The following is a 13405-nucleotide window of genomic DNA, read 5'->3' on the forward strand; positions in this document are numbered from 1 at the left end:
TAACCATGCTTCATGTCATTCAGAGAAAACCAGGACCTCAGTCATTTGAATGAAGACTCCATAGTTGAAAACCGTAAGCATTTTTGGGGGAAAACAGAAAAGACTCAGCCCTCCACCAACCAACCTAACATACTAGAAGAGGAAGGAACATAGATTTGGGGATGGTGTGAAGGAACAGGCAGGAATTAGAGTGGCGGGTTTCCAACTTTTTTCTGAAACATCGAAGACTTTAAAACAAAGTTTTACCTAGAAGAGAAACATATGTAAACGGATAAAAGTGTAAAAACTAAGGGTGAAGCAAGGGTGAAGATTCAGAACCTCTCTGTGTTGCATTCCACTGCCCACTCCCAAAACTGGTTTCCTTGAAGCTGTGAGTGGAACACCAGGACTACATACAGTTTGAAAAACACTAGACTAGAGAAATCTGGGGTATTGTGATAGGCTCATGGAAAGCTGAGAAGGGGGGCAAGGGGCAGGTATCATCATGGCTGTTTCTGGGCATTTTGCTGTGAAGAGGATGGAGTTAAATGTATAATCGTCCCTTGTTATGGCTTGGCAGCCATGGAGTACGCAACAGAGAAGAGGGCTTGCACATCCTGTCTGAGGCAGATAGTCTGACCAACTGACCTCTCTCAAGTCTTCTTAGAGGCGAGCCTCCTTATCCTAATCTTCAACTAGGCAAGAACAGATTTGCTCGGGAAAGATTTAGACCTTCCTTCTCTGGCCTACTTCCTCCCCCATCCCATCTACCCCTCAAGTCTAAGATGTTGGCTCCTCCTGAGCTTGCAAGTCTCAAGCCTGGTGCTTTGGCCTTTAAGAGGGAGGGATCCTGAGAGATTGGTCTAACTCACCGCCACGTGGCTCTCCACTTCCCATAGAGACACGCCCCAGACCCACCTATGCACACCACGTCCATGAATCCGTACATCCCATAGCAGATCTGGAAGAGGAGGTCTTGGCGCTGCCATTTTGCCGAGGGACTGAAGGTCGACCAGATGAGCCAAGAGATACTGGCAATGAGGAAGAGGGAACCCAAGATGGCGGCTGCAATCTGCACCTTCTCAATGACTGTCAGAGAGATGGCCTGCCACTGCAAAGAAGAGAAGGGCGGGTTAGCTGTTGCTGGGACACCCTTACTCCATTTCCATTCCATCCCCATGCTTCTTGCTTCTGCTGCCTCGACCTCTCACCTCTGGTTCAGGATTTAATACAGGGCTTTTTAATTTGTAACACAATGGCTATTTTTACAAGTTTCTGAGTTTTATACTGCACTTTTAATATGGAGGAAACCTATAGCACACCAAATGATCAGAAATTATTGTAGGGAGTGAGTTCTGGGCAGCCATCACAGAGAAGGAAGGCCTGTATAACTGATTATGATACAGACAGAGAAATGGGAAGCAGAAAGTAAAAATGCACAGCCAGTGTGGGTGGTATTCTAGGGCCCAGAATATTCTTTCCGGAGCAACATTGTTTATTTTCACACTAATAGGTGCTTTTCACACTAATAGGACACAGGCCTTTCTTTTGCTTATTTTCTACAACAACACCTGGCGTGTCATTTAATATAAGTGCTAGGGATTACCAATTTAACAGACAAGCCGAAGACATGGGATGTGGGGGAGAGATAAGAAAAACAGTATAATTTACTGACTATATATAAACACTGAGATTTCATTTTTTAACAGAAAAAGCACCATGCTAATAGCAGTATTGATGGATGGATTGAAAACTGGGGTGTGGGTGGGCTTCAACTCTGAAATTCTGTGATTCTATGGCTGGCCTAGGTAGCACAGGCGTAAGTGGACCTGGAGTTGGATTTTAGTTTGGGATTTATTCATGCTCTCACTCAACAAATATGCACTCTGCTAGGTGCTGGAGATAAAGCAGTAAGCAAAAACACGTAAGATTTCCACCCTCGTGGAATTTAAAGTCTAGAGAACACAGATGGTCAAATAAATTTATTTACAGCTGCAATTTATCAGGCATAAGAGAAGAAGGTACACAGAACCGTGAGAGCCTTTGATGGGGGATTTGACTTGTCAGAAGAAGCAATGCTTGAGTTAGGTGAGAGTTTAGGCAAAGGGAGGAGGGAAGAGTGCTCTAGGCACAGGAGAAGGCGTGTGCAAAGGTCCTGTGGCAGCAAAAGCATAGTGAACATGAAAACCTGGAAGAAGGCCAGAGTGGGTGGAACAGAGAAAGCAAAAGGGAGTGTGGGGTGAGACAGCTGGGAAAATAAGAGAAGATCGTGTGGAATCTTGAAGAATATGCACAGAATTTTGGCTTTGTCCTAAGAGTAAACATGCTGCTATTGAACACTTTCAACCAGGGAAGTGACAGGATCAGATGTGGGAAGGTAGAGGGCGGGACAGTCTTCTGATTGTAAGGATTTGTGTAAAGCCCTGCAGAGGACACCCCCCAGCAGGCTTTTCAGCCTGAACGCCCCAGGAAAAGCAGACAACCTTCCATCAGCCAGTAGTGAGTCCTCGCTATGCATTAAATGGCCTGGATGGAAGCACTGATTCTGGCTCAGGAGGACTGACCAGTGGCCCCGAAGGAATTGTAACCATTGGAATACATTTCACTTGCTAGTCTAGATGTAGGACATCAGCCTTTACATTTAATTGTGCAGATAGCATTCCATTACAGGTAATTGGGCCTTTAAATTTTCCACTGCTTCCCCTAGCCTAGGGTTACACAAAACAAGGGAATTTTCCAGAAGATGGCCTGATCCTACAGACTCCTCTCAAACCCTCTACCACAAATGTTTTTTCCAGTGCCTGCCTCTCTGTGAAGAGGGTCCTTAACTGAGCTTTTTGTTTTGACCACTGGGTCATCATCAACCTTCACTTCCTCCTGCTCCAGACTTTAAAACCCCCCAAATGTAGTGGCGCAGAAAGGTCCCCTTAATCCCAAGAGTCACCCTAACCCCTGATCCCCCAAGCTGGCTGTAGAACGTAAGCAGGGCCCCTGACTGCTGTTTGAAGCATGATGCACAAGGAACAGGGTGGGGTGCTGTGGCCGGGCTCTTCTGTCTGTCCCATGTGAGCCCCCACGAGAGGTGTGGGGAACAGAGCAGCAAAGAGCGAGCAGAGAACAAGAGAGCTCTGAACTCTCAAAGGGAAAGTTGGTGAGGGGAGAAGGGTTCCAAACGAGGTTCTGATCATGGTATCAGGAGACCCTCCACGTCCTGGCCTCCTGTGCCGCAGCACCAGTGAACGGAAGAGCCTGAGGACTGGATGTTTCCTTTCGCACCAGGAAGGGTCCCTGAGCAAGGAGTCGGGACCCGGTTCTGGCAGAGCTCTGCCCCAGCCTGTGCAGTGTGGCCTCACAGAAGCCAGTAAGTCACGAGGACTGTCAGTTTTCCCTTTCATAAAAAATGGAAATAATTGGTCCTGCCCATGTCCTAGAGTATTGTGAGGGCTGAGTGAAATAGCTCTTCAATCAGAGCTTTGAACGGGACGAGCTGCCATCATCTCCACTCTTCGTTATGTTTCAGCAAAAACACAGTGATGCACGTCAAGGTGGGGGACTCCTAAACGCACCCAGCCAAGTCTTCGCCTGCACACTGGAGGTGAGAGGAGCCAGACCCCTGTATGCAAGCCTGCCCCATCAGGGCAACCCTGGGTAAATTGTGCCTCCACTGTTTCATCTGTAAATTGGGAATAACAATGCCCACTGCACTGGGTTGGTTTCAGTTTTAAATGAGATAATATGTGTGAATACTTAGTGTGACTGCCCCCCGCTCCTGCCCCACAAGCACTAACTAAACATTTATTTATTTTTTATTTTTTTTTTTCAACGTTTATTTATTTTTGGGACAGAGAGAGACAAAGCATGAACAGGGGAGGGGCAGAGAGAGAGGGAGACACAGAATCGGAAACAGGCTCCAGGCTCTGAGCCATCAGCCCAGAGCCTGACACGGGGCTCGAACTCATGGACCGCGAGATCGTGACCTGGCCGAAGTCGGACGCTTAACCAACTGCGCCACCCAGGCGCCCCACTAAACATTTATTAATGTAACTGCAGTTCAGGTGGCTCCCTCGGTTAAGCACCGACCCTTGATCTTGGCTCAGGTCATGGTCTCATGGTTCATGAGATCAAGCCTCGTGTCAGGCTCTGTGCTGAGAGTGTGGAGCCTGCTTGGGATTCTCTCTCTCTCTCCCTCTCTGCCCCTTCCCTGCTTATGCTCTGTCTCTCTCTCTCTAAATAAATAAATAAACTTAAAAAAAATGTTTAAAATTTTAAAAATATATAACTGCAGTTCAGTTGTAGCAGAGAGGGCCTGGGTACCACCCTAAAACTCCTTTCTCAGTGTTGCTTCTGCCACAGACAGAATCTTGCAGAGTATCTCTGGGATAATGTGCCGTCACAACCACTGTCTCTCACAACTTTGGATGGGGCATGGACCGTGAGGTGCATACCCCGAGACCTGGGAGAAATCTCCCCACTCTGACCGCAGAGGTATCCTGCCTGCTCCGTCCTGTCCTGCAGGTGGCTCAGCTGGGCTGTGGGAGCAGAAGTCAGCGCCACTGTGGCCGTCTCACTCCTGGCTGGGTCCGAGAAGCCCAGGGACACAAGCGGGAGCATCTGGGCCACAGCCACACAACACCACCGCTAGGCCAAACTACTTCCTCTTTCTGGTGCAATCTGGAAAAGTGCAGTGGCATTTACTGAGCACACACCATGTATTTCCAGGAGCAACAGAATCCAAGGGAGTCAGTCCCCAGTGTTCAGAAACTCACAGTTAAAGACATATTAGTAACTTAAATTAATACATCAGTATCGTCAATGCTGCCATTTGCTCACCATACTTAAAAAGATTAGAATAACCTTTTCTTTCTTTCTTTTTTCTTCCCAGGAAAAAATTATCCCTGAATGGTTTTTCATTCTACGAGTCAAGCTCCAATGCCTGTTTATGAGCCAAGGGGACACTGTGGGGTAGTCCCGTGGATCTGGACTCTGACCCTTTTCTAAGGCTTGAGTGAGCTGAGAAGGAAGAAGAGAGTTAATACACCCCAGAGGGCATGGAATCAGCAGTCTCATGACACTGCTATTTTAAGACACTTCAAGATTTGAAATGAATGATTAAAGATGGAACCAGCACAGCGAGAGGCATCTCTTACTCTGACCCCTCCATATACCATCAGGATGGCTGAGGTGCCTGGGAGTCTTAGGGCCTCCTTCCAGAAACGATGCCCCCTGCTGGCCCACATGCATGCAGTAGCTCACACACGCACGCACGCACGCACACGCACGCACGCACACACGCACGCACGCACACACACTCATTCCTGACAGTGCCTCATTTACGACTACATTGTGTTTAAAATAAAACGCGCCAGACACTGCAGCTCCAGGTTTCTGGCTCACCCTCCCTGCAAAGACCCCACCCCCACAGTCACCCCGAACCACCGCCCTCCTGGGCTCGCAGAATCGACTCTGCCCCCTCCCCCTGAGAAAGGAGAAAGGGAACAGCTAGGTCCGGCCCCTGAAGCTCCCTTCCTCACTGGCATGCTGGCTGATTGACTGTGTGGCAGCTTCACTGGCTGACCATGCACATGTAGAGGTATTTCCAGAAGCAAAGTGCTCTCTGTACGTGTGGGTGCGCCTCGCAGGGACCGCTGTTGGGTTTGGAGGATTTTCGAGGCAGGGCAGGGCCCGCCAGCAGCTCCGGACAGGGCAGGAGGATGGGAGACAACAGGGTGCGGGTGCGGCCCTGTCCGAATCCCTGCGGCGGGCCCCACCCGGCCTGGCCCTCTCTGCCCCTCAGGGTCGCCCCTTCCCAGTCCTCCCTTTTCCTTTTTCCTTCCATTCTGTTTCTCGCCACCTCCCTCTCCTGTCTCTTCTCCATTTCCCCCTGTCCCTTGTCACTAGGAGTGTGGTGGTCCGTGGACCAGCGGCATCAGCATCACCCCTGGGTTGTTAGACATGCAGAATCTCGGGCTCTGCCCCAGACTCCTGAGTCACAGTCTGCTTTTTTTTTTTTTAATTTTTTTTTTAATATATGAAATGTATTGTCAACAGTCTGCTTTTTAAACAAGACTCCGGGTGAACTGAGTGCACATTAAAGTCTGGGCAGTGGCCCTGAGTCTCCTCCCTCCTCATTTCTTCTCCCCCCCCCCCCCCCTTAGCTTTCCCTCAGTCTTCCTCCTCACACCCCTCACCCTCTGTCCTTTTTCCATTCTGCTATCACCTGACCTCTGGTCTGTCCCTCTTTCCTTTCTTTTCCTCCCTGCCTCCCCTCCGTCGTTTCTTTCTTTCCATCCCCTTCCATCCATCCATCCAGCCAGCCAGCCATCTCTCCCTCCTTCCCTCCCTCCCTTGGCTCACTGATCCTGTGTACCATCTCACGCTCACACTTCTTTCTTTCTAAATCTTTCCTTTCCCTTTGCCCCATCCCTTTCCCTTCTTACTGAGGCCGAGGAGAAAACACGAGTTCTCTCATCCCCTCTGCCCACAGGCCACTGCCGTCTTGCCCACGCGGCCCGTCTCGTTCCTTTTCTCCAGACTGGCCTGGACTCTAAGGGGAGACCATCCTCGCTCCCGGTCATACCTGCAGAGGATTCTTTGTGCTTATGGCGATGACATGATACTTGTAGTAGCACAGCTCACAGCTCCAGCAGCCCCGCTCGCTGATCCACTTGATGAGGCAGGGCTGGTGCGTGCACTTGACCGAGCCATCACAGCGGCATGGGCTCAGCAGCTCCCCCTGCAGGGAGAGAGGCAGAGGGCGGTGAGGTCCCCGCCTGGCGCGTGGAGCGACGGGTGGGGCCACCCAGGTATGGCAGACCACACCACTGAAGCCAGGTCACGGGCTTTGTCGGGAAGCACCAGAGGTCCATGGGGGACAGGGGAGCCAGGCAGCCTCAGTGAATTCAACTAACAGTTCAGAGCCTCAGCACCCATTGGGTGCCGCCCAAGGCCTAGGGTGCCTGTAAAAATGAGCGGGTCGGTGTCTATGGAAGCCCCTTGCTGTCCAAAGAGGGTGCCAGCCTGGCGGACTTCTCTGTGAAGGGGGTCTCAAGCTCTAATGCCCTCAGAGCCAGGCAGACCATGCAAGTGACACAGGCAGCCAGCTGGTAGGGACACGAGCCAATCTAAGGTCCAGACCCCAAGTTAAAGAAAAGGAAAGCCACTGTCAGCGCCAGCCCATTCTGCACGTGGGAATCTAGGGAGCGATTTTTATGTAAAGTCTCCCAATAGTGAGATGCCCACAACAAAGGCAAGTCTTCTAAACATATCGTGAGCGTCATTTTGCCCGAGTTTGGAGCTCTGGTCTGAAGCCTTTGCACTCCCCCGCAGACCAGCACGTGGAGACTCAGGTCCCTCTGTGAAGCCTCCCTCCCCGGGCCCCTGAGTGACTAAACCTTGGCAGGTGGGGGCAGGCCTGAATCCCAAGGACCTAAGAGGTGTGTATCCATCCCTCCAGGCATGTCCTTTGGGCCTGGCTGGGAGTGGCCACGAAGCCTAGTCTAGGGTAGGCCTGGAAGCAGGGAGGCAGAGGACCTGGCCCAGCGAGATGGTGGCAGGATCTGAAGACCCTTGTGAGTAGACTGCAGAGATGGGCTTAGCCTCCAGAACACCCTGTGACGACATGTCAATGACCGTGACTGAAGCTGGCGTGTATCTGCTTCCTGCCAGGCCCGACGTGGTGGCCCCAAAGTGCCTCTGTGAGCCTCCCTGACTTTTTTTCTCTCTCTCTCCCCTCCCCGTTCCCCCCTTCCCCATCTGGCTTGTCTTTCTCCCTCCCAGCTCAGAGTCCATGGTTTCTACTTGCTAAATCCCACCACCCCCAAGTCCCTCATTTACTTTCGTAAGGACTTGACAGTTGGGCCACCCCCCATCCCCAGCCTGTGCCTTCTTCTGACCTGCCCCAGGTACTCTTTCTCCTTACTCCCTATGCCTTCCCTTCCCATTCCAACTCGTTTATTGTGGACCCAGCCCCTCCACCTCACTCCTATCAAAGGACCCAGAAGATGTCCCTGTGCCCCACACTGGTGTGTTTGCGATTTGGCCACGTAAGCCACGTCCCTGCTAACTTGGAGATCCCACCATTCAGGAAACCACATCTTGTTCCCCATTTTGAATAAGCAAGCACAGGAGCACCTGACCTGTAAGACACACATTTAACCCATGGTCTTTGCTGTTGACTGTAGAACCAGCTATTCCCTCCAAAGATGCACAGAATCATCTTTCCCTTCCAATTCAACCCCTATCACTCAAAGACCACACCTTGGCCTGGATGAGGTCTACAATGTTCTTTTGTACCTGGTCTACCTGTCACACTGCTTCTCTATCTTCATGATAGTTCCAATACCACCTCCTACAGGGAGTCACCCCTGACTTTTCCAGGTTGAGCTCAGTTCTTTGATCTCTGAGTGCCTTGTGCGAGCACCTTGGGCAGATCCCTGTTAGAGCACTGAGTACCTCCTTATAAGGATCTGTGAGTATGCCTGTCTACTTGTCAGAGAAGCCCTGGAAGGCAGGGATGAGGGGTTGTTCACTCCTTTCCCCCAATGCCTAGCCCTCCTCCCCAAAGGCCCTCAACAACATTTGTGTTTGAGTAAATGAAAAAGTTAATCAAGTGTCTGTTCAGGTTCCCTGCACTGTCCCGAGGAACAGGAATGAGACTGCCCAGTCCAGGAGAATAGGGACCATGTCCACTTGTGGACCTCTGGACCCCAGCACCTTGCCCAGTGCCCAGCACTCATTGTATGTATGCGCCATGAATGAACTTGGTGGTAGAAATTCTCAAAGTGCCTGGTCCCCATACAACCCTTCCTGGTTCCCCACGCTGCTCCTCCAGTATTGACGGGCCCCCTTCACGGTGGCTCCCGCCCTTCCCATCCCCTCTGTTGCGGCACTTCCCCCATTTGTCTCTAGGTTACTACACCGTGATCCCTTACAGGGACAATATCTTTTCCATCTTTGCATCCTTAACACCTAATATAGTGCCTGAAACAGACTCTCCATCCAATATTGGTGGCAAAATGCATTCATATCTGTTTGATGAACAAGTTTTGCTCCCCTCAAACATGGCCAGCTCTGGCTCCAGGTGGGCAGCTGTGGTGCCTGGGAGAGTAGAAGAGGCAGGAGACGGCCACACTGCTGGACGCTCACCACACCCTTCCAGGTCCAAGGGCTCTTGGTAGTGAGTCGTTGCTGTGTGGCTCTCAGAAAGAAGCAGGAGGGAGAGAGTGGGGAGAGGTGTTGGGGGAGGGGCAAAAGCCCTCATCATTCATGGCAGCATTTCCCAGGCTCATTAATTCTAACAGGATGAGCTGGGTTTGATTAATCGGGTTGTTAAGCAGCCACGTCAAATTGCCAGTGGAGTAAGAGACATGACTTCCGGTCCCTGGCAACATTGCCAAGTGGCAGAGAAGTCTACACTCCTTGCTTCCAAGCAGCAGCCAGGAGACAGGGCAGGAAGAGCTGCTGGCCAGGCACAACTGGTCACAAGACCTGGACTCCCCATCGAGGCTGTAGATGTGCAACCACCAGGGCACAGGAGTCTCAGCGCCTCAATATACTTATCTGGGGAAAGGGAGAGCATGACCTGGCCTGGCTGGCCCCAGCACCTGGTTAACAGGCCAAAGGTGTGCTGTTTGCCCAGGGGCTCCTGGTCCCTCACGCTTTCCCTGGGAACCAGACAACCCCAAAAGGCAGACTACGAACTTGCTTCAGGTGCTACAAAGATTAGAAAGAAAGGTTTAACTTGATAAAGGAAGCAATCTAGGATTTTAGCAAAAATAATGATGATGATGATAATCATAATAATAACAACAATAATAATAATAAATCTGGAAAGATGTTATTTTAACCTTAGCATTTACATAAGTTTTGTATGTGATGATTTAGTATATTTTTATGTACATTTGGGAGAAGGGTCATAATCTTTGTCATGTTTAAGTCTTCTAAGAGGCCGCTTTACCACCTTTGACCGGTCAGGCCTATGCTTCTTCAAGAGCAGAAGAGATGGAAATGAGCCCTAGCCAGACGAACTCAGGTTAGCCTTAAGATGATCTGTGCAGGAAACTCTGTTAAAAGCTGAAGTGTTGGAGCAGGAAGTGGTAAATGCCTCTGAGTGTAAGAACGACCCCTATTGAAGAGAAAGGTTAAATGACCAGCTCAGAGTCACTCAGCCAGCCAGTGGCACGGGCAGAATCTAATGCCAGGTCTTTGTGACACCAGCCTCCAAGCTTCTCAGCACCCCACTCTGTTCATCCCTCCTGTGGACTCTGTCCCCACTGTCCCTCCCACACCTGTGCCCAAGGTCTCTTCTCTGTCTCTCCTCCAGCCTCCTTGCCCAGCTGGTACCCCTCTGCCAAGTCTCTCCAGACTGCTAGCTACAGACCTGTCTCCTCTCCCCATGCTGCCACCCACAGTTGAGTGGTTCTTCTCTGTGTCTTCCAGGATTGGAGCTGTTCCTGTGTGCCCCATAGAACTCAGCACATTACAGGTGCACAGTAAGGGGCATTTGCTGAATGGATGGGCACCAGGTGTAGAAGAGGATGAGCCCCTCTGGTCCAGCTCCTGAGACACCAGCCCTCGGGCTGGGGGGATTATTATGATCTTGTCTGCAGAGCTCAGCAAACTCCACGGATCAAAGGGGCTCATTAAATGCAAAGGGCCCTAAACGCTCCTTGATGTTCTACTTGAAGCTTTGGGGCCCAGGGAATGACTAAGGCAAGACAAATCAGGTCTTCTCGAAAACCCTGGCCCCCAAGGGACATGGTGTCGGGGAGGCATGAAGAGCATGTTTTTCAGAGATTGGCTCCTTAGGTTTTGAATGCCTCTTCACACTTACCAGCTGTGCAAACTTGGGCAGGCTGCTCAACCTCTCTGAGGCTTCTTTATCTTTCTGTTGCAAGCAACTCTTACCTCCTCCAAGGGTGGCATGATGTCATGCCCACAAAGTGCTAGATACAGTGCCTGGCACAAGTAAGTCCTCTTGTGCAAGTATTGCAATTCTAACTCGTGTTTCCATGAGGACTTTAATTTCATAGTTTTTTTCTACTATAGCTCTATTCTGTTCTCCTACTAGCAAATAAGGAAGAAGCCATGCCTTAGGTAAAGGGTCTGTCAAGCCCCTGTGGGAGGGTGAGATTAAAGAACTATCGAAGACAGTCTGCCCTTGTGAGATGGATGAGGGATCAGAATATAGATCCTGCCGAATTCCGGTCCAGGACTGTCCTCTGTCTTACCACGGGGATGCTGAGAGCATTTGGGGGGCTCTCCTTCCCTGGGGATGTTGCACAGAAGAGCACGACCCTCCTGGATGGGTTAAGCGGGGTCACGCTAGAGGCAAGAGGCAGGACGGGTGGATCTGCAGCCTTTGGCTGTGGCTGAGCTGGTGGGCGGGGAGGAGAACTGGGTGGATTCTCCTCACTGCCAATGACAAGGCAAGCTGCAGGTGTGAGACTCCAGTCGTTTCTCCATTCACAGATTTCTTTCTGTTTATTTTCAGCTTTCTTCCATTCTTTCTCCTCTCCATCTGAAAGGACTTGCTTCTGGAGTCCTTAGGTTACCTGGTTGCCATGACAGTGGCAGGTAAGCCAAGACTTCCCATTCCACCCACACAGGCACCAGGCATCCCTGCCACAGAAAGACACAAATACAGTCTAGTGACGCAAAGACAGCCCCAGCCCTGCTGCAATGTGCAGCTCCAGAAGATCAGAAAAAAGGAGACAACAGAAGCCCTAGCCTTGGGGTGCAGTTTAGGTACATCATCCATTACCGACACTAATGTGGTGGTTAAGAGCTCGGACTCTAATCCTAGGAAGGCTCAGGTATATCCAGGCTCTTACAATCTGTGTGACGCTGGGAAAGTTGCTTAACCTCTCTGGGCCTCATTCAGTCATTCCTGTATTCATCAAGCATTCATCTAGTATGTTCCAGGTTCTGTTCTAGGTGACAAGGATACAATGGCAAGTAGAACTAACCAAATTCTCTAGTAGACAGAGAAAGACAATGAAAAATATAAACAAATAAACTATAAGTACCTAAGATGCTGTCATGTGCTATGGAGAAAAATGAGCAGGGAAAAGGACAGTAGAAGAGTAGGGAGTAGGAAGGTTGGTATTCTAAATAGGGTGGCTGACAGGCTTCACCAAACAGGGACATTTGAGTGAAGACTTGGGGAAGGTCAAGAGGCACACCATGCAGATACCTGGGAGCTGAACATTTCAGGCAGCGGGAACATCATGTGCAAAGGCCCTGAGGCAGAAGCATGCTTGGCATGTTTTGGGGGACACCAAAGAGACTGGTGTGTCTGGGGTAGAGTGAATGAGGGGAAGGGGAGTAGGAGATGAGGTCAGAGATCTAAGGGGGAGGAAGAATGAGAGACAAATCAGGAGACAGCCACTTTAAAAACTTGGCACTCACTATGAATGAGAAAAGAGAGTTTTGAGGAGAGGAGAGTGATATGATCCGACCATGTTTGACAGGATCACTCTGGCTGCTGTACTGAAAACAGACCAGACAGAAGTAAGGGCCAAGTAGAAAGACAAGGCTGTCGCAGTAATCCAGGCGGGTGATGATGCTGTTTTGGACCCGTATGGAAGCAGTGGGAGTTCTGAGAAGCAGTCGGCTTCTAGATCTGTTTTGAAGACACTGATAATAAGATTTGCCGATGGCCTGGATGGGTGGATGGAAGGAGAGAAATCGAGGATGACGCTGATTCTGACCTGAGCCATGAGACGGATGGGGAGTTGCTTTCATTTGAGATGGGAAAGACTCAGGGAAGGACAGGTTTTGGAGGGCGGATTGGGAGCTCGGTTTTGGACGTGTCAAGGTTGAGATGCCTGTTACATAGGCACCAAACAGAGACCCTTCCCAGCCAGACCGTCCAGTTCCTCGTTTCCCGTCTCAGTGTTGCCAAGGCCAGACCTTGGCTCCTGGAGACTAACAGTGTGTCAACCCTGGCACAAAGAAATAAGGAGTTGTTGCAAGGTAATTTGATTTTAAAAAGAAAGAACTCTATTCCCAAGTAGGAAAAAAAAAAAAAGATTTAAGGCCTTAATGAGCTATAGTTATCCACACTAAATCCAATTAGCCACATAATTATTTCTAGTTCTGCTCTCATACCAAGCAGCTTAATTTCACAAACACACACACAAAACACACGCGTAGAATCTCCCTCCCTCTTCATGGAAAAATCTCCAGCCTCGCTGCTCATCAGTTCAGAAAAAAAGAATACAGAAAGACACAAGGAACACCAACACACAGACCCAGACCCAACCCTCCAAACCATGGGCTTTCATTTTCGTGATAATTATTTTATTCCTGCAATGCTTTTCCCCTTATAATTTAACCGGTATAAGACAAACGTACCTATTTCCTCTAACTGCCTCTAAATTTACTCAACTGGTACTAGAAAGAAGAACCTAACCTCACAGTAATT

At 50.0% G+C, this 13405-nt stretch overlaps 1 protein-coding gene and 1 long non-coding RNA gene across 3 annotated transcripts in view; one reads left to right on the forward strand and one right to left on the reverse strand.

Moving 5' to 3' along the window:
* MARCHF4 (membrane associated ring-CH-type finger 4) overlaps positions 1-13405 on the reverse strand; it is a 108756-nt gene that overhangs the window by 19610 nt on the left and 75741 nt on the right. Inside the window, exons 2-3 of one of the 2 annotated variants that reach the window (XM_003991123.3) lie at positions 6557-6712; positions 898-1090 (exon numbers count right to left, since the gene is read on the reverse strand). In XM_003991123.3, the coding sequence (XP_003991172.2) occupies positions 898-1090; positions 6557-6712 (349 nt within the window). The remainder of the gene's footprint in view (positions 1-897; positions 1091-6556; positions 6713-13405) is intronic. The other variant, XM_019838645.2, reaches the window with a different exon arrangement.
* On the forward strand, positions 1084-5353 carry LOC109502851. Its single transcript, XR_006583529.1, has 2 exons — positions 1084-3627; positions 4862-5353. It is a non-coding gene; the product is annotated as an uncharacterized LOC109502851 (long non-coding RNA).

Source organism: Felis catus, chromosome C1, assembly GCF_018350175.1.
Source record: "Felis catus isolate Fca126 chromosome C1, F.catus_Fca126_mat1.0, whole genome shotgun sequence".
In the NCBI taxonomy this organism is placed as follows: Eukaryota; Metazoa; Chordata; class Mammalia; order Carnivora; family Felidae; genus Felis; species Felis catus.